Genomic DNA, 25,918 nt, shown 5'->3' with positions numbered 1-25,918 from the left:
TCAAGAAGACTCAATATTCTTAAAAACATGTTGTGAATATATGTTTACTATATATAATTCATATTATATTATTATTTTCCTAACCTCCATGAAGTCACAAGACTCATTGCAGGAATTCGACAGTCTACCATACCACTTCTTAAATTCATCCACTGTCTGCATGTTCACCACTCTCTCAGGCAATGCATTCCATGCTCCTACCACTCTCATGCAAAAAACTTACTTCTTACCCTTTCACTCATCTCTCCCTTTTGCAACTTCCAGGGATGGCCTCTTGTCCTTGCTCCTTCTCCTCATTCTACCATATAAAAAATCACTTCAGTGTTAACTCGATAATAACTTCAATTGCTTAAATGTCTTGATCATATCCCTCTCCCTCTTTGTCTTCTATCCACCAAACTCTGCAGCCTGCATGCTTTCAGTCTGTTCTCATAATCAATATTGTACAGTACAGATATAATTTTTCGTCTAAAAATCGGATGATGGCCATAATTATTGATTATTTTTTCAACAGTTTTGCATTACAATCATTAGCGATAAAGGTAGTACTGATAATTACAACCCACAGAACTTCTAGAAGTTTTGACATAGTCTCACTCTTTACAAATATCCCTCTGACAGATACAACTGAATTGCTTCATAAAGACTTTCCTCCTAATATTGTAAAATTATTTGACTTGGTCATTAATTCAAGATACCTTAGATGCCAGAACAAACTGCATAAACAGATAGAGGTAACAGTTATGGGGTCCCCTTTCCCAAACTCTAGCCAATTACTTTATGGAACATTTTGAACAACATATTTTGGATGTTTTTTTCACCTAAAACATTGGTTTGGTACAGATATATTAATGATGTGTTTGCTTTATGGAACTCCTCCTTGTCCGATCTTCATGAATTTCTTGAAAAAATTAATTCGATAAACCCAAGAATCAAATTTTCTCTGGAAGTAGAAGATAACAAATGTCTTCCTTTTCTGGATGTTCTCATTCTACGTCAACCAAATGGTAGTCTACAGTTCTCAGTATATAGAAAATCAACTCATACTGGTAAATACATTGATTCTAACTCTCACATCACCCTTGTCAGAAATATGGTGTGATCAAATCCTTAGTCGACAGAGCTCAAAAAAATTGTTCTACAGATTCTCTTCTAAAGAAAGAACTATTTATTATCAGAGCTACCTTTATTGCTAATGGTTAGCAATAAAGTTTTGCTAATGCAAAAACGATCAAAATATAATCAATAATTATGGCCGTCATCCTAACCTGCCAAAATAAGAAATTACTAGAATTTGTATTCCATATGTTAAAGGGCTTTAAGAAAAAATAGCAAGATTACTTCAACAGATTAACATACAAGTCCCTTTCTGTCCAGTTTGCAAACTTAATGCATTCCTTCTCTTACCTGAAAACAAATATCCTCCTTTTTCTTATCTTGGAGATTACAGAATCCCCCTACTCTCGTGCCTTATGTTATTATGTACAAATTCGTCTTGAAGAACATCAGGAATACATTTCACTTAAAGAACACAACAAATCCCGTTTGGCAAGCCATTCATTATCTACAAAACACAGAATTCAGTGGAGCAAAACCAAAATGCTACACAAAACTTACTTTCTTCTGGAAAGACTCTACAAAGAAAGCTGTGAAGCACAGATTCACAACCCAGACCTGAACAAAAACGATTGCCTAAAACAAAACTTTCTCAGTTTTGGGAAGTTACACTGACTAATGCTCACCATTCATGTGTTCCTTAATTTGTAATTAAATTTTCATTTAGATTTTAAAATAATTTACTAACTAAATTAATATATTGTAATTTATTATGAATATCTATTAAAGCAGTTATTCTCCCACAGCCGATAGTGCACATAATATCACGTGCTTTCAATTGAATTGTTGTTCTTTTTAGTGGTTTGTTTCCTGTAACTGTGTTGACAATGGCTATAAAACTTAGCCAAAAATTTTACCAATAAAGACATTAAAATTAAACGTAAGTGATTCTATTAAAAATATTTTGCGATGATATAATTTGTTATCCATCTCTGCTCTCTCTCCAAAGTCACTTCATTCTCTTCAAATCCCATGACTAGATCTGAGCACAGAAATCCAGATGTGGTCTAATCAAAGTTTTATACAATGAGACCACCACCCTTTTGTCTCTTGTGGTCAAAGTCCTCCTCAACATTGCATAAATTTTCTGAGATGTGTTCACAACGTTTGCAATATATCCTTGGAACTTCAAATCTTTATCCAGAATCACCCTGAGATCCCTTGCTTCCTCCACTTCTTCTAGTATAATCCCACCAAGTATGAGTATGAAGTATCTCATCTGTGAATCCCAAATTTTAAAACCTTACATTTAATTGCATTAAATGGACATCTCCATTCGTTTGTCTATCTTTCCAGCCTATTCAAATCCTCTTCAAGAGTCAAAACATCAGCACTATTACTAATAATCCTCCCAAGCTTCATATCATCTGCAAACAACTGAACATTTCCCTGTAGTACTGTGACAATATCATTGACATAAAGATTGTACAGCAATGGTCCCGGTACCAAACCCTTGGAACTCCACTTGTAACCTTCCTACTCTTTGATACTGCTTCCCCATATACAACTCTCTGATATCTAGCAGAGAGCCAATAACCAATCCAATCCTAATCTGATATTCAAACCCATATGTTACAACTCAAAAATCAACTTGTCATGTGACAACCTGTCAAATGCCTTTGAAAAATCCAAAAAAATTACAGTGTATGTAATTTTTTTGGATTACCTTACCCTCATCCATTGTTCTTGTTTCTCTATTGTAAAAGGTTACCAGATTACTAAATAACAGCAGCCTTCAACAAATCCATGGGCATATATAAATAATATTGCCCTCATCTACCCAATGCTACATTTTTCCCTGCTTGTTTGTTTTAATCCTGCCTATAAAAGGATAGGAGCCTACAGTACATTACTATTAGAACTGTTGATGAGCTAATGGTTAAATAATCTCGAATTACTGTTCTAGAGACTAATCACACGACACTTTTTCAATCCACTTCATGCCGTCAGTAAGCAGGATAGTGAAAATGCATGCAATAAGCAGGAAACAAAATTCATCTATTGCCTAAAAACTCACCAAACATCCATGCACAATGTGGGAAATCCATAGCCTGCTGGTTGGAGAGCAAATTCAATTAGCTAACAAAAAACCAAGCCAGCTACTGTTGGCATATTAAGATTGTATAATGAACCAATACAAGAAACACATGCTTCAACTAGATAGTTCTTTATCTTATGTTGCAGCTACTCAAAAAGTTGCAACATAGGAATTTTCCATCGAAAATTTCTGTTAAATTTCCCAAGAGAAAATATTTCTAAGATTTTGAAAGTTTTCCCACTTGGTTATACTATAAATTAAAGATGCCAAGAAATTATATTCTTGGTTTAATCCTTTGTCCATGTGTTAGCAAACAAAGTTTGTGCATGAGGTAACTTCATGACTGGGCAACTCATATATAGAGGCTAATGACCTCACATCACTTGCCTTAGTAACCCATAGTGCTTATACTTGTTTGCTTACACTTGAATAAAGGATTACACCAAAAATGTAATTTCTTGGCATCTTTAATTTATAGTATAACCAAGTGGAAAAACTTTTAACATCTATCTCTAATCCATAATTTTTAGTAATAAGGTGTGACACCTTTTGGCTACTTGTATATGGAAATATGGCTTCAGATTACTTCAACCTTGGTATTATTTCTGGGTCTGGCTCTCACTGATGAGACCTTAATAAAGGTCAAAATTGGACTGGGTAGTGGCCTTCACTTAATGCACAGCATTATACATACCTGAAAGGATGTGTGCTTTGCATTATGGAATACTAAGGCAATTAATGTGAAGTTATTAGTCTCTATATACAAGTTTCCCAGTCATAAAGTTACTTCATGTGCAAATTTTGTATGCTTACACTTGGATAAAGGATTAAAATAAGAATATAATTTCTTAGCATCCTTAATTTATTTCTGAGATTTGAGTATTCTCAAAATATCGTAAATTATGGAACCTGAGTTAAATGAAAATGAGAGATGCATTAAGTTTTGCAATTGATGTGTGGGTGTGTATTTACATACAAATGCAAAGAGGCATGCATATCTTTGCACAAATTAATTGAAATGTGCACCTTTTTTATACCTTTTATTGTACAACCTGATAACAGCTGTTTATGGAAAGTTCATAACTGACATATTAAATATAATGGATCACTCAGAAAGTCACTGTCAAGGTTTTTTTTTTTTTTGTCATTTTGTGATAATGGTTATTGATTATTTATTAAAAAAATATTGGAGATTTCAACTTTCGAATGAATAAGTTATTTTTGTTTACTTCCAAAGAAGAGAACTGGCTTAGTTCTGCACTCAGTAAAATGAAAAAGTCTGTGAATCAATAATAACTGAACTGATAAGGCAGAAGTGTGATAACTACACAAAAGAATGCATATTTCATGAGCCAAACTTAACAGAACAGATTTTCTTTCTTTTGTTGGAAAACATGTTTAAAAACAAACAAACAATGTGCAAGTGCCAAAAAAAGTGCATTAATCCAGAAAAAAAAAAAAAAGCTACCCTGAATGACATGCCATCAAATCTTGGTGCCATATCATTCTCCAAAAATTATAGAGAAGATGACATTAACATGTTCATGCTGGACGTGAACAAAATGTCTGATATTATATACATCCATAGAAATTGCTTCATGCTTTCTGTCTGCGAATTGGTCAGATACAATGATAATTTGTAACGTGTTTGTATCAAAATCAAAGTTATGTAGAAGAGACTAATCTATTCTTTTCAAGTCATATCTGTAACCAACAATTAAGATCATTTCTGGAAGCACTCCTTTTCTTGAAAACATAAGCATATTCATTTTTATGCACTTCAAAATATATAACAGAAATTTTTTATTCATAGCCTCCAAAGTTATCATTGATTATCTAACTGGGTGAGGGATGTGTTCACAGACCTTCTAGTTTTACTAATTGCATGACTAAACCATTTGTCTTCTTTGGAAGGAAACAAAAAGAACCTATTCATTGGAAAGTTTAAATGTCCAGTAATAGACATTGAGGAAAGAAAGGGTATGAAAAAGCATTGCTATTTCCTTTAATCTCTTTTTTATTTTTTGGAAATCAAGTAAAAGATGGAATAAGATAACATAAATATTTATGCAAACTCTGCATTTTGAAATTTGTGCCTGCTGTGACTCTACTTCATACAGAAATATATGTGAAATATTATATTACAGAATTCAAATTTTCTTTTATAAATGAAATTTTAAAAAAAAAAGTATCATTATTTTATAAAAGTAGCTACAACCCCTTGCAAAAAGTATTCGATCAATGCTGTAACACTAACATTGTGTGTGTGTGTGTGTATATATATATATTAGGATTTATTTTTCTTCAATACATAAATTTTGTTCATTTTGAAGAGTTATGAATATAAATATGATTAACAAAGAAATAAAATTTATTATCAAAAATATTTAATAGTTACTTTTAACCAGATATTAGGTGAATGGAAAATCAAACACTGAAGAGAAAAGTATGTGACCATTCTTTGATCAGGAAATACATATCTGATCACCTAACTCAGTATTTTGTTATTCCTCCTGTAGCCCAAATGATGGCTTTCATCCTTTGTGGCATGGATTCAACTAACTTTTGACAGCCAGTTGGCAGAATTTCACTCCAGCTTTCTGTGATTGCTTGATGTAATTCAATGACATTTGTGGGCCTTTTGGTGTCGATTTTTTGCTTTAAAATATTCCAAGGCATTTATGATAAGATTAAGGTTTGGATTAATGTCTTTGAAAAGGCATTCATATTTAAAACAGGTTCTATGGAGAAGACGAGCTTCATCCCACTAGATACTGTGTTTAGTGTCAATACTATGTTGTGCCCAGACCAGACTTTTGAGGTTTCATGTATTCAATATAATACTGATGTTCAATAATTCTTTTTTCCACAGAACAGCCTGTCTGCCCATGTCAGATTACATTCTCAAGGTATCTGGTAAATGCCAGCTAATGATAGAGGTGACAGTTTGTCTTTTATAAATGACAACAGATGAGAAATTTTGTTGATAGGAAAATATGTGGGAATAAGGTGATACTTCTTCAAAATTCCACCAATAGGTTCAGAGATGCCAGAAATATAAGGGATTGGAACCCTCCGGTCTGTTGAAGAATCCTGAAGTGTTGGTACATAGGAGTCAATTATCTGCTGGATTTGATGAGGGTTGTAACCATTAAATTCCGTTAAAGTTTTGATAGTGAGAAGTTCTTGTTATAAGCTTGAGGGAGAGGAGCATACATTATGTGCTCTTATATATAAAGACTTGATAACACCAATTTTTTGAGAGGTGTGATGAGCAGACTTATGATGAATATATCTGCCAGTAAAGGTAGGTTTTCGATAAACATTGGTTGATAAATTACTAGAAGCTAAGCTGTGCACCTAAGAAGGATTTCCAAGAATGGTGAATTGAATGCATGGATGAAGGTTATTGATCCATTGTAGGAAAGTGGTAAGTTTATTTTCAGAATAAGGCCAATTCAAAAAATAGTTTGCCAAAGGTGGAGATAGAGGGCTACCCATGGCAGGGCCTTTAACCTGTCTATATATCTTGTTTTTTTTTTCAGCTGAAATATCTGTACTTTCATTTCATTAAAGTTAATTACTATGGTTATCATGTAATTTGTTGTTTATAGTCATGGCACAGGTACCTTTAAAGATAATCCTTCAGTGTATTACTCCAGACATCCTGAATGTTTTTATCTTTTTTTTTTTTTTTTTTCCACATCACCTTATCACTGATTCCTTTTATGGTACCCTTTTCCATCAATTTTTATACAATGGTCTCCAAAGCATTCTGTTACCTTCATGATGTTTACATACTATATTCATTCCAAAATCATCTTCCCATGACTTTTATTTACCTCCTTTTTTTGCATATGGTTTCTTATATATATATATATTTCTTTTTTTTTCTGTATTCTCTATAAGCGACATTCTCGACTTCAATGTTTTCTTCAATTTTACCATGGTACTCTATGGTCTGAATCTCTTATTTTTGAACTCTTTAATTCCCCCCCGCCCGCTCCAAAATTATTTGTATATCTGAGTTTATAGTTCACTACTGAAAACTGCTTTGCCTTGATTCTTTTCAAAACTTTTGTACATATTTTACTTTTCAATATGATATTCAGTTTTATCTTGTCTGCATTTACTTCCTAGTTCAAATTCCCTGTATACTCTTGTATTCTGAATCAGTGTGAAGATAATCAATATCAACAAAAAACTGGTCAATAAGACTTTTTCTTGCCTCTTCTGTGTTCTTTCCATGTCAATTTATGCTACAACATATTAATAGTAATGACTAGTCCATATCATGAAAAGAAATCCAGCAGATATTTATTATTTTCATTCACTTTACTCCTCTCTCCAAATTTTCCTCTGATGTTTCTGTATGTCTGAGTTGTTGGTTAGGATCTTGGACTTCTCTTTTTTCTTTATATCAGGTGTTCTTTCTAAAGACTCAAACATTTCACTACTTCTTCTCTACTAGAATCTTCTGTGGAATCACTGGTATGAATAAATCTCATTATTCAATTACCTACTCTGAAATCTGCTCACATCACTCTGTTGAAACCTCCTGCAATTCAAGAATTTTAGGTTTGAATATTGTGTTGAATCTATAGCTATTTCTTTTTTTTTCCCTGATCACTATTGCCCAAGTATAACATTTTACAAATCACCTGCTTTAGTCTTCTTAGTAACACCACTTATATTAATAATATTAATATTATAATAATAACATTATTATTATTATTATTATATGACACTTCCAAGGAGTCCAAAGACTCATCGAGGGAGGACACCTAGTCTACAACTCTCTGTCTCCACCACTCAATCCACCAACTACAGTGAACTGCAGCTATCATTTACACCAATGTCATCCATGGCCCCCTCACCACTACTAGTATTTTCGCAGACAATGAAAAACACCCACTCCTACGGATTTGAACCCACAGCCTTTTGGATGGAGAGCGAATGTGCTAACCACTTGGCCAACCAGGCCATATAACAATAGTAATATATAATATAAATATTATAGCACTAATATTAAATTTAACAAATATTGATTAAAAAATGATTACAAAGGAGCTATTGTATCTCCCTGACATTATTTACATCTTTTAGAATTAACATTTTTAGATTGGTAATTAATATTATTACATAATATTAATTGCCAATACCAAGAAATCCTACCAGATATTATTAAATAAGACTATGATTTTAATTATTCATAAATATCACATTATATGCAGTATAAGTGCATTAACAATTTGTACCTTAAACAGTAAGCATCCCAAGTTTACTTCAGTATCTGGATCATCACGAGGACACTGGTCAACCAAACCCTAAGAAGAAAAAAAAAATTTGATTTATAAGTATACTGAACACACACAAAGGAGTGTTGAAAAGCTGCCACATATGTGTTAGCAAATGCAGAAGAGTTGGGGAATGGCTAATACCAGTTCTCGTGAGCAGTGACCATGAAAATATTTATAGAAAATGCAAGCAGCAAAAACTGAACAGCTGTATGTAAAAGAATGGAGTAAACTGAGAGATGGATCATTAATATCAACCTAACCAATCTCTTTTGTACTAAGTCAAGTACTAGGGAATGCTCGAGAATGTGGTTTTATAAACTAGAAATGGCAACACCACTAAGGTTAGATCCAGGACCATATATATTTGTTAAGATATGGAAGGGTTTGGGAAGTTTGCCTTAATACACATGTAATCAACTGACTTTTTATGGCAGTTGTTTAATTATTATTATTATCATTATTTTCTCTAGAATTTTCATTGAATCCATCACAGGATCTATATTAAGCATTATTCATACAATACCTTCACCAAGAAAGAGAGAGGAAAAAAAAAATAGTCCTCATGCCCTTGCTAATCACACTCTTACACGATTATGCCAAGGGTAATCTATTGTTCTCTCCCTTCCTGTTATGGTTGAAGAATTTCATCAATGTCAGTGCTATAAAAAAAAAATCTTTAATATCTTAAACACTTCTTGCTTTTCTTGCTTCTTCAGTACAGTGTCTTTTGGGGATGGAATGTTTCTTATGCTATAGGAACATTTTCATTCCAGTCTTTGGAAAGAGCAGTCATAGTGAATAAAAATTCATCTATTCCTGAATAAAAATAAAAATGAAGGCTTGCAAACTGCCCACATAGAGGGAACCTGGTCTCCTGCTCAACAGTTCCCCCTACAGCCATTGTCAGGAAGGAAGCCTCCAGATTCATTACTAACTGGTTCATACCCATGCTAACCAACAGCCGGCACACTTTATTATTGTACCCTCGAATGGGTAGAGGATCCAGGCTACCTACCATATGATTGGCATGTCACTGAGGGTATCACTCACACTGTATGTGAGAAGAAAGGGGAGGGGACAACCCTTGTTCTAGTGACCAAACACATGGCTGCAGCTACTTCAGGCCTCTAATAAGCAAGGTGGTGGCATTTCACTGGGTGATGAAGGACATCTATCATCTAGTGGATATATTTCTCTACTTCCTTATCCCAAAAGTAATCAACCTAGATAACTAGATCTATATGCAAAGGTCCAGATGTGGCTTTATCAAAGAGAAATGTTGGCCTCATAGTAATCTAGGTACGTTAATGAGCTAGTCTGGCCACTAAACTTCAACTCCCTGTCCACAATCAGCCACAAATTCAAAAACTTCATCATTTCCTGCAGTCAATCTGGCTCTAAAAATAGAGTACACAGCTTGTAATCTTTTCATCCCCAAGTGCACAATCTTGCAATGGCCACTTTAAAATAGCAATTGTTGACCTCTACCTCCAAATGTCAGTCTATTTAAGAATCCTACAAGAATCTCTATATCATCTTTATTAACTTTAACTCTACCAAGTTTTGCATCATCAACAAAAACTGGATATTTCCCTTAAATCATTTCCTATATCATTTATATACAAATTAAATAGCAGGAGCATACAGGGTCCTGCGACATCATTCTAGTCACCTTCCTTCTCCTGGATTGATTCCACTCCCCCAACACTACTCTTTGATGTCTGTCTGTCTGTCAGTGTCAGCCAACCTTTTATTCATATCACCAGCTTCATATCCTTCCCCCTTTTTTTGAAATTTCTGTAACAAAGTTTCAGTTATAGTATCTTGTAAAATGTCTTTGCAAACTCCAGCAGTTGCAAAATTATCTGATTCATTCAGATATATTTACATTTTTTAAGTTGATATTATTACTTAATAACAATCAAAACAGTCCAATGTTAAGAAAAATATGATGAAATTATAAATTATTAGTACACATACCTCAGTGTTTTATTGAATCACTTCCCAGCATTAAAAAATGTAGATAATAAATTTCTTTTTTTTCAGCAAAGTTTTCATGTGTTATGCAATAACCACCAGCCTTCCAATTTTGTTCTAGAACTGTTGTTTATATGATCTGCAATTAGATTCAATGGTTTTATGCAATGTACTTGAAGGAGTGTTACTATCATATGCACAGCAACAGTTGGAGCATAGAGAAGTGAAAACAAAAAACATTTGAAGTTGAGAATATAAGGAGAAAAACTTGAATTTTCTAGAAATGAACTTTTAATGAGATGCTGGAATAGTATTTGTAAAGATTGAGAAAACATTTTCTTCCTAGTTGTCTTATCTACAGATATTCAATTGAGAGATAATCATTTTGTGTTGAAGTTTAAACAGTCAATAAGAAGAACAATAAAACAGCATAAAAACTGTTTCTTTTTGAAACAGTTTTTATGCTCTGTCCCAAAAAAGAAAGACATCCACTGCTAGAAATTAGCTACTTATTATTCAGAATTCAGAGAACTGCAGTTATTTATGAAAAAGATATCATCCCAAGTTAATAATTTTTATCCACCATTCCTGAGGAATAGTGGATGAAAATTAAGAAAATCAAGTTCTGGAACATTATTCTAAATCATTCTAATAATTATTACTAGTGTTCTATTACTGAAATATTTTGTATACAAAACAAGCCTCACTTTTGTCAGGGAAAGAAGTATTTTATGTATTTGTCTTATTCTTCATTTAGAAGTAGGAACTATTTTATCTAATTATTAATTGTGTGGAAGTTGTCTGCTTGACTAAGGATAAGTTATTCTTTGACTATATTAATAGAGAAGAATAAATGATTATTTGAACAGTTTGTTATCAACTAGAGTATTTCCTTATGTGACTACAGTGGTCACATAAGAAAATATGTTACTTGGTTGTTAATTTCTAAACTAAGAATATAGTATTTTTTTATGCCTAAATCTTTCATTATATTCAAAGTAAGAGCAAGTTAAATAGTTATATAAATATAAAATTATTTATTTATAAATAAACAATTTATATAATTTATATTTTTCTTGATTTAGTTAGAGTCAGTTTAATGCACATTCAAATCCAGATATGAACCTGATTATGATTAGGAAAAATGTTCTCTTCTTTGCTATACTGAAGATTATAAGGAAATAATCAAAAGATAACAGAATACATTATATGTTTACTGGTACAATCAGATAGGACTTCCAATTTACATAGGTGCAGCTGACAGGATGGAATTTATAAAATTCAACATAGTATTATCATGTGCGGCCAATTTCTTCATCCAACTCAGCTGGCACTTGATTATAAAAAGTGGGTAAATTACTAAAGCAAGACCTACCCTTCACAAAACTGTGTTGTCCCATAGAGTACAATTTCATCCACCCATTCCTGAATTCCCACTTTAACCAGCTTCTCCAATATCTTAACTATCACTCCTGAGATATTAACTGGTCTGTAATATACTACCACTGTCTTAGAGCTTCCTTTATGTAATGGGAAAATCTTGCCATGCCCTCTTTCTATTCCTTTGGGATTATCAGTGATACAAGATTTAAACAGCCTAGTTAGGGGCACTGCACTGCAATTTCTCTTTTGCTTTCTTTAGTACAAGGGTAGGTATGCCATCTAATCTTATGGCTGTATTCCCATTTAGATTTCTCAATTTCCAAAACACCTCCAGTTCATCTACCACTGCTCTCATACTAATTCCTGTCACATCAGTTACTACATTTTTTTTTAACCTGGATGACACACGTTTTTCCATGTTTTTCTTCTGCTTTTGTCATGTCCCTATCATCAGTATTCATGAAACTTATTCTTCTATAATCATTCTTCCTTTTAGTCACCACAAAATTAAAGAAGTGTTCAGGATTTCCTTTGGCTTACTTGGTTAATTAATAAGCAAAAGAAACCTGCTAATCACTTTTCTTCTTATATACCTTTCACAAGATTTTCTTTTTTGCAGTTCCTGTTTAATGATGTTGCTCATCCATTTAACTCTCACCTGATTTATCCTCCTTATCCTTGGTATGCAATCTGACAGTGCTTTCTTTAAACACCCGTTGATCATTAACAACATCCTTCTTCAATTAAAGCCAAGTTAGCCAGTCTCATACAGAGGTATCATCATTTTCCTCTCAGATGATTAGTCTTCTGAGTGGGGATCTTTAGTTGTTTGCTGATGATGCAAAGTTGGGAAGAATTATAAGTAGCAGTGCTGATGTTAATTCCCTTCAGGAAGATTTGAATGGACTTTTTTCTTGGACAAAGGAGTAGGATTGTAGATTTAACATAAATAAGTGCAAGGTGTTGCATTTTGGAGTGCAGAAATATAAAGCTGTGTACAATATCAATATTGCTGTACTGCAGGAAGTGGATGAGATTAGAGATTTGGGAGTGATTGTTGACAGTAGAGTGAAGTTTAAAGGGTATATTTGCTAGTGTTACAAAGGCTGTATATTGTAGTGCTGCTATGATAAGAAGTACTCTAACATGTAGGGATAAAGAAGTGGTTGTCAAGCACTGGTCAGACGACACTTGGACTATTATGCTCAAATCTGGTCACCTGGTTTTCAATGTGATGTGGAGACATTGGAGAGGGTTCAGAGGCAAGTGACTAAGACAATGTTAGGACTTTGGAATGCTGCCTATGGAGAGAGGTTGAAGAGGTGTGGATTACAGAGTTTGGTGGATAAGAGAAAGAGAGGTAATATGACAGAGACATGTAAGATTAATCTAGAGAGGATTATAAAAAGAGTAAAAGGTTACAGGAGAAGATCCAGAGGTCATCCCTGGAAGTTACGTAAAGGTGTGGTGAAGAGGGGTGTGAGGAGTAGATTTTTCAGATGAAAAATTGTCAGTGAATGGAATGCATTACCAGAATGTGTTGTTAATGCAAGGAGTGTTAAGGATTTTAAGATCTATATAATAAATATGTTGTGAGTTGCATGAATCTCTCACGATGAGTCTGCCGACTCCATGGAGGGTGCAATAATAATAATAATAATTAGGAAAAGAGGAACATGTAAGAAAGTTTTAAAGCAAATTAAAGTTCAGCAGTTCTCAGATGTGAATTCACATGGAGAGAAGAGATAAGGAATAAGAAAAGTCTCATTGACTATGTTACTGTTGATAGTGATGTTTTCTCCCTGGTGCAGGACACCACCAGAGTGTACAGAGGATTTGAAATTGGAAGTGATCACCATTTAGTCTTGAGCAGAATAAAATTGAATTTCATATTGAAAAGAAAAACATGTAAGAAAGTTTTAAAGCGAATAAAAGTTGAGCAGCTCTCAGATGTGAACTGTAGACTAAAATACAGAAAGATTATTGAAAAGAAAATGAAAGAGTTTGAGAACAGGAATCAAACCTTGAAGAATCATTGGAAAATCCTGGAAAAACATTGATTAATTCAGCCAGGCCAGAGACATGTGGTGAGATTGTCTGCAAGGATAGAAAAATCAGAACTCCATGGTAGACACAGGAAGGTAAAGAGGCAGTGAAGGAAAAGAAGAAAGCATATCAAAAGTTCCTGGCAAATAAGTCAGCTTATACTCTTAGAGAATACAGAGACAAATGTAAGAAAGCTAAAAACTGTGTAAAACTAGCTAAACAAAAGTCATGGGAAGACTTTGGTAAGAACATAGAAAATAAATATCAAGAAGGTGGCAAGATATTCTGGAAGTTGTTGAAAAGCTCAGAAATGGAGGAAAGAGTGCTGTAAAAGGAATTAGAAATGATAAAGGTGACATGAAAACTGGAGAAAAAGATATCCTTGATGTATGGAATAATTACTACAAAAAATTGCTAAATGAAACAATCAGCAACAGCACAGTGGTAAAAAGCACTCAACAGGCATGCAAACAGGAATACATATCCATACTTGAGTATAAAAAGCCATTGAAAGCCTGACATGTAGAAAAGCAGCTGGAGTAGATGATATTCGACCAGAAATGCTCAAGTATGGAGGTATAAACGTCTTACAGTGGCTGCACTGAATAGTTCAGAAGGCCTGGACAGAGGGGAAAATTCCAGATGGATTGAGTAGAGCTCTCGCATAGTACCGATTGACAAAAAGAGAAATAAAACTAAATGTAAGAATTACAGAGGTATGTCTCTACTGAGTGTTCCTGGTAAGATTTATGCAAGTACACTTGAGAAATGGTTGAGAAGGATTGTGGAAGGGAAGTTTGGTGAAGGACAAGTTGGATTCAGGCCAAATAGAGGCTGTCAGAATCAGATTTTCACTTTACAACAAATAGTTGAGAAACCATGGGAATATAACAAAGATCTGTATTTAAGTTTTATAGATTTGGAAAAGGTATATGACACTGTGCCAAGAGAGAAGTTATTCAAAACGCTACAGTTGTATGGTGTCAATTGAGTATTCCATCAAGCAATACTTAGTCTTTATTTGAGTTGTAAGCAAGCAGTTAGAATTAAAGGAAGTACAGGATGGTGGTTTAATGTTAAATCTGGTGTCAGACAAGGATGTACATTATCCCCTCTGTTATTCATTATCTATATGGATCACATTATGAAGGAAAGTGATATTAAACCTGATATCAAAATTGGAGATGTTAATCTCAGCTCTTTACTTTATGCAGACGATGTTATACTTTTAAATAAATTCGATACAAGCCTTCAAGATTCCCTGTCTAAATTGAATAGTTGTTGTAATAGATATGGTATGGAGGTCAGCAATAACAAGACAGAGACAATGGAAATAGGCAGAAGCAATGAAAATATCAACTGTATTGTGAATCGAAAACCTACAGAACAAGTAAAACATTTCAGCTACTTAGGTACGATTTTTAGTGAAGATGGAAATTGAATAAGGAAATAGACAACAGAATGAACAAAGCTGGTATGGTAGGAAGTCAACTGAATAAATTTATATGGAATAAGAGAGAAATTAGTCAACACGCTAAATTAGCTGTATACAAGACAGTGTTCAAGTCAATTTTAACTTATGGATCTGAGAGCTGGGTGAGAAATAAAACACTTAACCAAAGACTAGAGATTGCAGATATGAGAGTCCTGAGAAAGATTAGCGGCTGTTGGGAAAGAACTTGACATTGTTAACATCCAGGAATGTGTGAGCAGAGCTAATCTCAGGTGGCATATTCATTTAAACAGAATGGGAGAGGAAAGGTTAGCAAAACAGGTGTTCTCAGCCAGGTTGGCAGAAAAAAGACCCACAAGAACACCAAAATATAGGTGGACTGATACAGTAAAAAGTGCCTTAGAAGACAAAAATATAAGATCTGATAATGTTGGAGTCTTTACAGGTTACAGATTGATTTGGAGGAAAATTGTAGATAGGAAGTTAGTGGTGATGTAAGTTTTTCACGTAGTACTATCATATCCTGAACACCTCTTGAGGGTATTTGTCAGGAATTTGATGATGATGATAATTATGTCTAATTATATATTTTTGTGTGTAAACTGAATATCTCCTAGCCAGTTTACACCAAAAATACAGGCAGTTCTCACTTTACGAATTCCCGCTTTACAAATTCTTTACGAATTTTTTGGATCAGAATTTTTATTTTAAATTGTGCGCGGCGAAAGTGATTAGGAATGTGTAGAGAAAATTAAGAAGGGATCTAATGACATAATGTTCAGTTAGAATGTGCTTCAGTCACTCACGAGCCTTGGTGACGTGTGTTATCTAGTTTTTTTCTTCAATTACACCTGATTTTTTATTGTGTTTTCTTTTTTACTATAACCCTTTCACTTTTCCAAAAAAAGAAGAGGAACAGTGGAAAAACAGAAAATGAGCAAAAGAAACAAAGAAAAGTAATTGTGTTAGAGAAAAAATATGAAATTATTATCAGCCATCAAGCAGGTAATATGCAACCTACACAACGACGAGGGCATAAACTTTATCCTCAGTTTAATGATAATTTCGAAGTCTTTGAAGGCCCAACAAAGATTGTGAATTCTGAAACTCAAGCGATCTTAGGTATGGCTAACCAGTTGCAAATGGAATTTCAGAAGGTGATGTTAATGAACTGCTTCAATCTCACGCTATTGAACTCTCACCCAATGATCTCCTTGAATTATAGGAACAAGAAAGAAACGAAGAAGAAAAAGACAAAGAAGATAACGAATATGAAGCTCCAATTCAGTTTTTTGCTTTGAAAGGCCTAGAAGCAGCATCTAAACTTCTCAAAAAAGCCCAAGAAATCTTTGAATCACAAGACTCAGACTTTGAACAATTTAGTAAATTTTCCAAAGAAATGAATAAGGCTTCTGCTTGCTATCGAGCTATTTTAAACGAAAAGAAGCAAAAGTTAACGAAGCAGATGACACTGGAGGCCTTCTTTGAAAACAAAAAAAGATGCGCCAAAGCTTCCTAATACATCTCTTACCATCTCGAAAGCTGCCGATTCATCCGGTAATATAGAAATGAGCTATTTTTTTTCAAAGAATCTTTTTTAATTTAAAATTTTTATGTTATTTTTTAAATATGTTCATTTCTTATCATTTAATAATCATTGCATATTTCATATATTCCTTCTTACAACCGTAACTCTTGCTTATAGCATTATTTCTAAACTCCCGCTTCGCAAATTCCCGATTTATGAACGGTCATCAGGAACCAATTAATTCTTAAAGGTGGGAACTACCTGTATATATTTAGGCATTACCACCTTATCCTAAAATTACGGTTACCAGGGGTTGTGAACTTAAGTACGGCAAATTATTATTATTACTAATAATAAACTTTCCCTTGTGGTTTTTTATGGCATGCCTTGTTGCAAGCTGCCCCTGAGTTTGTATTAGTCAACAACATTGGAGTTTCATATATATATATATATATATATATATATATATATATATATATATACACTCGGGTTTTTCATCCCCTAGAACAGGCAAACTGGCACCGTAAATACACGCAAGGCTATAGTCATATAGCCTTGCGTGTATTTACGGTGGAATAAGGAGTAATCTATTCCGTAGGATTTTTGGTTGCGAATGCTTACATGGTAAAAAAGTGTAGGTCTACGTGTGAGCAGAAATTAGGATAGGATTACAAACAGGATCAACTGAAGAGTGGATGACAACTAGGACAGTTCTGATTTTGAAAAACAAAGAAAAAGGAGCTGTTCCAAGTAATTACCACCCAAACTTGCCTGACAACAACTTAAGTTTCTCAATGGACTTATAACAACTTCGATTAGTCAATATTTACCACTACTTCTGCCTACTGAAAAAAAGGGGTGCTGTAGAAACTACTTGTATTTGAGATATATATATATTACATCTGCATTACTTCAACCTTGGTATCTTTCCCGGGTCTGACTCCCACTGATGAGACCTCAATGAAAGTTGGAACTGGTCTGGGTAGTGGCCTTTCCCATTATGCATAGTATTCGATATGTCCAAAAGGGTGTGTGTTTTGCATTATGGAATACATACTAAGGCAAGTGATGTGAAGTCATTAGCTTCTATATACAAGTAGCTCAGACATGAATATATTTCATGTGCAAAACAACATTTTGCTTCCTTGGGTCAAAGATTAAAACCAAATATATAATTTCTTGGTATCTTTTAATGTATTCCAAGGAAAAGAAAAGACAGGATAATACCACTCACTGATTTTTTTTAAATTATCGTAAATAAGCAGAGCTAGTAGGAAGATGAAAAATTACTATAAAAGTTTAAAGTGAACTGCAAATGATGACAGCTGTTGCTCGTTTCTAACAGATTTTGAGAAATGTGATAGAATTACAAATGTTAATTCAGCTGAAGAACAATTCAAGTATCTGTAGAAGTATCTATAAACAGCAAAGAGGCAGCAATTATCTGATATAACCAAACATAACTGACCCTTGAATAGGTTAGTGTGTCAAATGACTCTTGGTATTCCAAGGAAAAGACAGCATAACATTGTTGACTGATATTTTTTAAGCAATTGCAGATTTTAATTCCTAAGAAATGGTGATAGAGGAAACTTGTTCTATAAGCAGAGATAATAAGAACACAAGAAATTAATACTGTATATTTTTAAGTTGAACTATGAATGATGATATGTCAACTGTGTTGTGAACGGGGAACCTGTGGAACAAGTAAAACATTTCAGCTACTTAGGCACGATTTTTACTGAAGATGGTAAATTAAATATGGAAATAAACAACAGAATCAACAAAGCTGGTATGGTAGGAAGTCAATTGAATAAATTCATATGGAATAAGAGAGAAATTAGTCGGAACACTAAATTAGCTATATACAAGACGGTGTTCAAACCAGTTTTAACTTATGTATCTGAGAGCTGAGTCAGAAGTAAAACACTTGACCAAAGACTAGAGACCGCAGATATAAGAGTCCTGAGAAAGATTAGAGGCTTGAACAGATGGCATCAGTGGCAATATCATATAAAAATGCGGATATTAGGAAAGAACTTGACATTGTCAGCATCCAGGAATGCGTTAGCAGAGCTAATCTCAGGTGGTATGGTCACTTAAACAGAATGGGCGACGAAAGATTAGCAAAACAAGTGTTCTCTGCCAGGCTGGCAGCAAAACGACCCAGAGGAAGACCAAGATATAGGTGGATTGATACGGTAAAAAGTGCCTTAGACGATAGAATTATAAGATCTGATAATGTTGGAGTCTTGACAAGTAACAGACTGATTTGGAAGAAAATTGTAGATAGGAAGTTAGTAATGATGTAAATTTTTCGTGTAGTACTATCATATCCTGTACACCCCTTGAGGGTACATGTCAGGAATTTGATGATGATGATGAATGATGGTGATTAGTTTGTCATTTTTAACAGGTTTTGAAGAAAGTGATGGAATTATAAATGTTAATTCAAAATAATGACTAAATTATTTACCAGCAGTGAAGAGGCAGTAATCATGTCTATTTGGGTAAAAACAGAGAAATTTAATTTTAAAGAACTGCTTACTAATAACCTTTGCTCCACTAAGATCCTCTTCTCCATATTTAATAGCAGCCTGCAGTTTAATAATCTAGATAAAATAAAACAACCAGTAAGTTTTGATTGCAATATATCACTTTAAACAAAAGCAGTGGTTATAAATAACTTATGAAAAAAAATTTGTTTTTTATAAATAACTGATTTTTCTAAATTTTGACAATTACTGTCAAAGCTCATAAAAACTAAATAAAGTTTATTTTATTTTTTTTATAAGTATACAAATTAAGTGTGGGCATTATAAACTAAAAGTTTCATACCATTCAATGATATAAAATTATTATTATTATTTATTATTATTATCATGACGGGAGACTCAAACTAACAAAACAATATCTATCATATCCGTTCTTGAATTCATTTACAGATGACGAACCCACACAACTCAGTCAGGCAATGCATTCCACTCATTCACTGCCCTCCAGGCAAAAAACCTCATTCTCATGCCCTTGTTAACCACACTTTTCCTTAATTTCCAGGGATGACCTCTTGTTCTTCCATCACTATCACACAGCTGAAACATTACCCCTGCATCAATCTTATAAAAACCTTTTAGTAATTTAAATGTTTCTATCATATCCCCTCTTCTCTGCTTTTCAACCAACCTCTGCAATCCACAAGCTCTCAATCTATCAATGTAGGGGCATTTTTTACATCACTCACCAACTTAGTCACTCTCCTATGAACCCTTTCCACAGCCTCCAAGGAATTCAGGTGACCAGACCTGAGCACAGTAATCCAAATATGGACGTATCAACGCTTTATAAAGGGGAATAATAACCACTTTATCTCTGGATGTCAGTGTGTTCCTCAATAACCAAGTAATCCCATGTGCAATCTTGGACACCTTAGCAATGTGTCCCCTGAACTTCATCTTCCTATCTACCAACACCTCTAAGTCCCTAACCTAATCAATCTCTTGGAGTACCGTTACATCAATGTAGTACACAGCTGGTAATCTTTTAATCCCAAAATGCATAACTTTACACTTTTCCACATTGAACTGACATCCATTTCCTTTTGCCCATTTTACCAGCTTATTTAAATCATCCTGCAAACTTTCAACATCAGCTTGATTTTTTATTGCGCTACCCACTTTGCATCATCAGCAAACAACTGAATATCTCCCTTTAAGCCACTTCTTATATCATTTATGTACAAATTAAACAACAATGGCCCAAGCACAGAGCCCTGAGGCACACCACTGGTCACCTGCCTCATCCTGGACTCTGCTCCTCCATAAACCACCTTCTGGTATCTCTCCCTGAGCCATTCTCCTATCCATATCACCAGTTTAGTATCCATCCCCCATCTGCTCCAATTTGCGCAACAGTATTCCATGGGGGTATCCTGTCAAAAGCCTTAACAAAATCCAGAAGTATCACTGTGTAGCCATTTCCTTTGTCCAACTCAGATGTCATTCTATTATAAAAAGCTAATAAATTGCTAAGGCAGGATCGACCTTTAACAAAACCATGTTGGCCCCTATAGAGTATCATATCTTGATCCACCCGTTCTTGAATTTTGTCTTTAACCAACTTTTCCAATACTTTAACCTCCATTCCCGAGATGGTGATTGGTCTGTAATTAACTACCGCAGTTTTAGAGCCACCTTTATGCAAAGGAACTACTTTGCCTTCCTTCCACTCCCTAGGAACCATACCAGAGTTCAAACTTAACCATGCTACTGGCCAGGACATATATATATGTCCAAGTTTCCATGGATGCGAAGTGCGTATTAAAACTGTAATACCATTGACATTACATTTAAATATATGATGGATATGAAGTGTATGAGGATGCGTATTTGATTCATAATGCAACATAAGAGCTGATATTCCATCTAAACCTACAGTAGTGTTTGCATTTAAATTTTGCAATATACTAAGTACCCTCTGATTTCTCAACTTCAATTCTCACATTAGTTATTGCTACAGGTACAGAGATATCCTCACTTGGGTAATAGACTTTTGAAAAGTGATCACTCAGTAACTCTACTATTACATCTGAATTGGTCACCTCAATAACATCGGAACCCCCTAAGGTTATCCTTTCGAAGTCATTCTTCCTTTTACTTACCACATAGCGGAAGAACTCTTTGGGATTACCCTTGATCTTCTTGGATAAGGTCTTCTCATAATCTGATTTAGCTTTTCTTACTATGCTTCCTAGCTTGAACCTTGTACTGTTCATGGGTGTACTGATCGCCTTTCTCCTTGTAAATTCTCCATAACATTTTCTTTTTTTGCAGATCAAGCTTGATACTACTACTCATCCATCTAACACCTACCTTGTTTGTCTTCCTGACCATGGGGACACAATCTGATATTGCCTTCCTTAGATACCTGCTGATTTCATCCCATGCACTGCTAACATCTTTCCCCTGCAACATGTTCTTGCCATGGGACTGCTGCAAGCTCACTCCGAAGCTTGTTATAATTGCCTAACCTGTAGCTCCGTATATACCCCTTATTAAGAGGAAAATCCACAAATTTTGCAACCTCCCAAGTCAATACCACATGATCGCTCTCACCAATTGGAAATAATGAGGACACCGTACTTATGCATATATCCTCTGAACCAATGACCAGGTCCAACACTCTCACATCACGTGTCCCTTCAGTTATGTGCTGTTTCAAATAATTATCTCATAGAAGATGTATGAATTCCATTTCCTTTTTGCCACGTGATATTGCCTCCTTCCAACTAATGTCACCATAATTAAAAATCCTCCATAATAATCAGTAACCCTGCACTCATTGCACTAATTTGCTGATGCATGAATTCAATATCACCCCCTATACCCCCTGCCCTACAGCAGCAACCAACTGTATATTTGGTTGTTGGTCACTATTTCACACCAGATCGCCTCAAATGTACTATTATTTACATGTCTATCATCTTGATATACTACTTTCTTTGGCTGCAACTCATCAGCTATCATCAACAGTACTCCTCCCCCTTATTTTATCTTCTCTATCCTCCCTGAAAATACTGTACCCATCACATTCAATTCCAGTGACCACATCTTCTGCTGACAGCGAAGTTTCACTAATGCCTACAACTTTTGGTGAGATTGCACTGACTAATGCCAAAAATTCTTCCCTCTTATTTCAAATGCTTCTTGCATTTGTATACAAAAACTGAAGATTCCCTTTAGCTCTTGTACCAGCTTTAAAACTGATATACATGTCACTAATTTCAGTAGTCCCTTGCCAATTTTTATCCCATCTATTCTGCAATTTATTCCAAGAATAAGGATCAACAATTATACAATCACTGCTTAAGTTTCTCCCTCTTACACTCAACCTTTTCAATTTTAGTTTCCCTGCCCAATTACTTCAACTTGTTCAGAAAACAGTAACTTCTTCAACCGCTTATGATCTTCCATGTTCAGATGCAACCCATCTCTTGCATACAGCTGTCTTTTTCCTTCAAACACACTCCAGACATCAGCAAATTCCAGACCTCTCTTTTTGCACATTCTTGCAATCATATCATTCATTATCATCGCTTGCCTACTTAACTCATAATTGTCAAAACGAGGCAGCACACACACACACACTATCCTCCCATTGACACTTTTCTTCTTCACGATATCTAATAATGTTCTTAAATCTTTTGCTACCCGATTTATACTACCACTCAGGTCATTTGTACCCACCATAACTATCATCTTTTCTGCATCATGCCCCCTCTTTATTGCTAAAGCCACTCTCTCTCTCTCTCTCTCTCTCTCTATTGTACCACCAGCCAAGCACTCCTCAACCATACCGCTCTCCACCACTCATAACTTCATTCAAGTCCAAACAAGAGTTACTCACAGCCTCATTTTCTATGCTATTTAGCATGACTCTCCCACTTTCATTACTCAATGCTCTTTTACTTTAATAAATTAATTTTTTTTTTTATATATTAATCCCACATATGAACGACTGCAAAATTTAGTGCAGTAACACTATGTGTGTGTGTGGGGGGGGGGGGAGTACAATCAACTGTTTATTTATTCAGAAAAGAGAATTCAGTAATGAAGACTAGTAATTTATTAATTCATATATTTTTTCTCATGATCTAATTTCAGAGAAATTTTGCAACCATATAATTATTATTATTACTACACAGAAAAACTGTTAGTATACAGTTTATCCACAAACATGGATAAACTATATACTAATGTCTATGGAGATCACATCTCTTCAAACTCGCATATAAAAGTTGGATAATCAACTTTTCTACATGTCATGAGATGAATGATGCAGAAAAACACTAAAACATGAAAAGAAATAATTACCAAATTAACACCAATGTTACTAAAAACAGATTTTAATACGTTTTTAATTCTACATTTTTAGTTTTATATTAGGGTAAAACTTTTGAAAACTACCAAAATTAAATATTTTGATAAGCTATACTAAAATTAGGCCAGTTTCTTCTTTTCACAATTACAAATCGTGAAAAGAAGAAAAAGAAAAGGAAAAGAGAATGGATAAAACTTATATATTTGCTTCACATTAAAAGTACTCTTATGGAATTTGAAAAAGATAGAGATGTGAGGATCCTTGTATAATAAATAAAATGATATATAAAACTTTGGATTTCTGGATATAATTTTATTTACTATGAAACATAAGTTGTATAATCATGAGAGTTGCCACTAGTTGAAGTATTGAGGAAGATTGTTATTTTGAGTGCTCTACAATATAAGCCTATTTTTTTTAAAAAAATCTCGATGAGTCTTGATAAACTTTGTGTTTCTTAGGAAGGACCTCCCACGATGAGTCTTTTGACTCCATGGAGGCCTGAATAATAATAATAATAATTTGTAAGTTGTGGTTAGTTTAGTTTTAGATTTAGATAATTACACAAGTTTTTGATTGCACTTGTGATGAAACATTTATTCATAAGAATTAACAATTCTTGTGAATACATGCTTCTCATGATAAGTCCCTTGACTCCATGGAGGCCTGAATTTTTTTTTTTTAACATTTTATTTCTCAGATAAATTATATACATACATACAATAATAATTTTTGATACATATAATATTTATAACACATTACATGAATACAAATGTGCATAACAGACACATACATAATGATTTTTTTAAATAATAAGAGTAATTGTTTACAATGTATATTATTATATTAACAATGATGATTATTACAGTTTTTTTTTTTTTTTTGCATTTTTACACTCTATATATACAATAACAATATTATTTCTCTATATAATCATTTGTTTTCCATTATCATCATACAAAGTATTTACATAAAAAGTATTTACATATGTACATTTAAGACATATTACATTTTCTGCTCTGTACAAAATTCTGTATGCAGTTTAAAGTACCTTATTTGTTTTTAATATTTTTTTCTTTAAATATAAATACACATATTATTTTTTTTCATATCAGTGCATATCATATCAGTTTCATATCATATCAGATAATAAATAATAATCGTTTATTATTATACATGGTACTGAACATATACATTACAATAATTTGCAGTCTATGATTATGAGGATTAGTTGAATGTGGTGGGATAATCCCCCCCTCCTACTTTGAAGCTAGGGTTAGCTTTTATGAAGACAGTAGGATTATCCTTCACTAGTTATTTTGTTTGGTACTGTTTATGGAAGGAATGTAAGTGTTGGATGCTTGTGATTTGTCATGTGTATATAAGTGTTAATGCTATATTAACTGTGTTGGTATAGTTTCCAGACTTTATGAGTTAGCACATAAAGTGCTAACTCATAAAGTTATGACAAGTGTACATTTTTGCTTAAGCGTTTTTAACATTTAGCATTTTCTGCATGTTTTAATTATTACTAATTAATCTTGGTGTGTTTTAATTAATTGTGTGCATAGCTGATTGCTTATACAGTTATTTATATGTACTGATAAAGTGTGTGTGAAGTGTAACAATGTAGCAAATTCTTTGTTCGAGTTTAAAAAAATGTTGCACAATGTTGTGTGTGCGGAATATGTGTTGGTACTCTAAATAGTGGGAATTCACTATATCAATGACACTAAAATTTGAGAGACGTGAAAATTAATGAATGTGAATGAAAATTAATAAGAGAGAGCAAATGAGATTGTGTAACAGGTAGTGAAATGTGCTAAGCAGAATGTGAACAAGAATGGAGGTTTTAGAATGCAAGATGGCAACAGTAGTGTAAAAGAGGTGAGAGAATGTGAGAATAAAGAAAGAAATAGGGAGGAGGAGGAAGGGTTCATCACAATGTTTGAAATTGTTTCTAGTCTCTCCAAGAGTTGGAAAGACTAGAAAAGTGCTGGATATCAGTAGAATCCATGATTGTCCTACCTATCTTTGCATCATTAGCAAACAATTTCATATCTCCTGTCATATCTGCTGTTAGACCCTCCCTAATGCCATTAATGTATAGACTGAACCCTGAGGTACCACTAGTCACCTTAAATCTAGCAGATGCACATTCACTGCATACCACTTTTTGATATCTGTCTGTTGACCATCCA

At 33.9% G+C, this 25,918-nt stretch overlaps 1 protein-coding gene across 1 annotated transcript in view; it reads right to left on the bottom strand.

The window, feature by feature from the left end:
- The window catches only part of Ttc30 (tetratricopeptide repeat domain 30), a 232,626-nt gene that overhangs the window by 168,096 nt on the left and 38,612 nt on the right, over positions 1–25,918 (bottom strand). Inside the window, exons 4-5 of the mRNA XM_090397606.1 lie at positions 19,397–19,453; positions 8,413–8,481 (exon numbers count right to left, since the gene is read on the bottom strand). Of these exons, the coding sequence (XP_090253732.1) occupies positions 8,413–8,481; positions 19,397–19,453 (126 nt within the window). The remainder of the gene's footprint in view (positions 1–8,412; positions 8,482–19,396; positions 19,454–25,918) is intronic.

Source organism: Typopeltis vanoorti, chromosome 9 (genome assembly GCF_054136105.1).
Source record: "Typopeltis vanoorti isolate ZY-2024b chromosome 9, IOZ_Tvanoo_1.0, whole genome shotgun sequence".
Lineage (NCBI taxonomy): Eukaryota > Metazoa > Arthropoda > Arachnida > Uropygi > Thelyphonidae > Typopeltis > Typopeltis vanoorti.
This window is presented reverse-complemented; position numbering and strand designations above follow the sequence as displayed.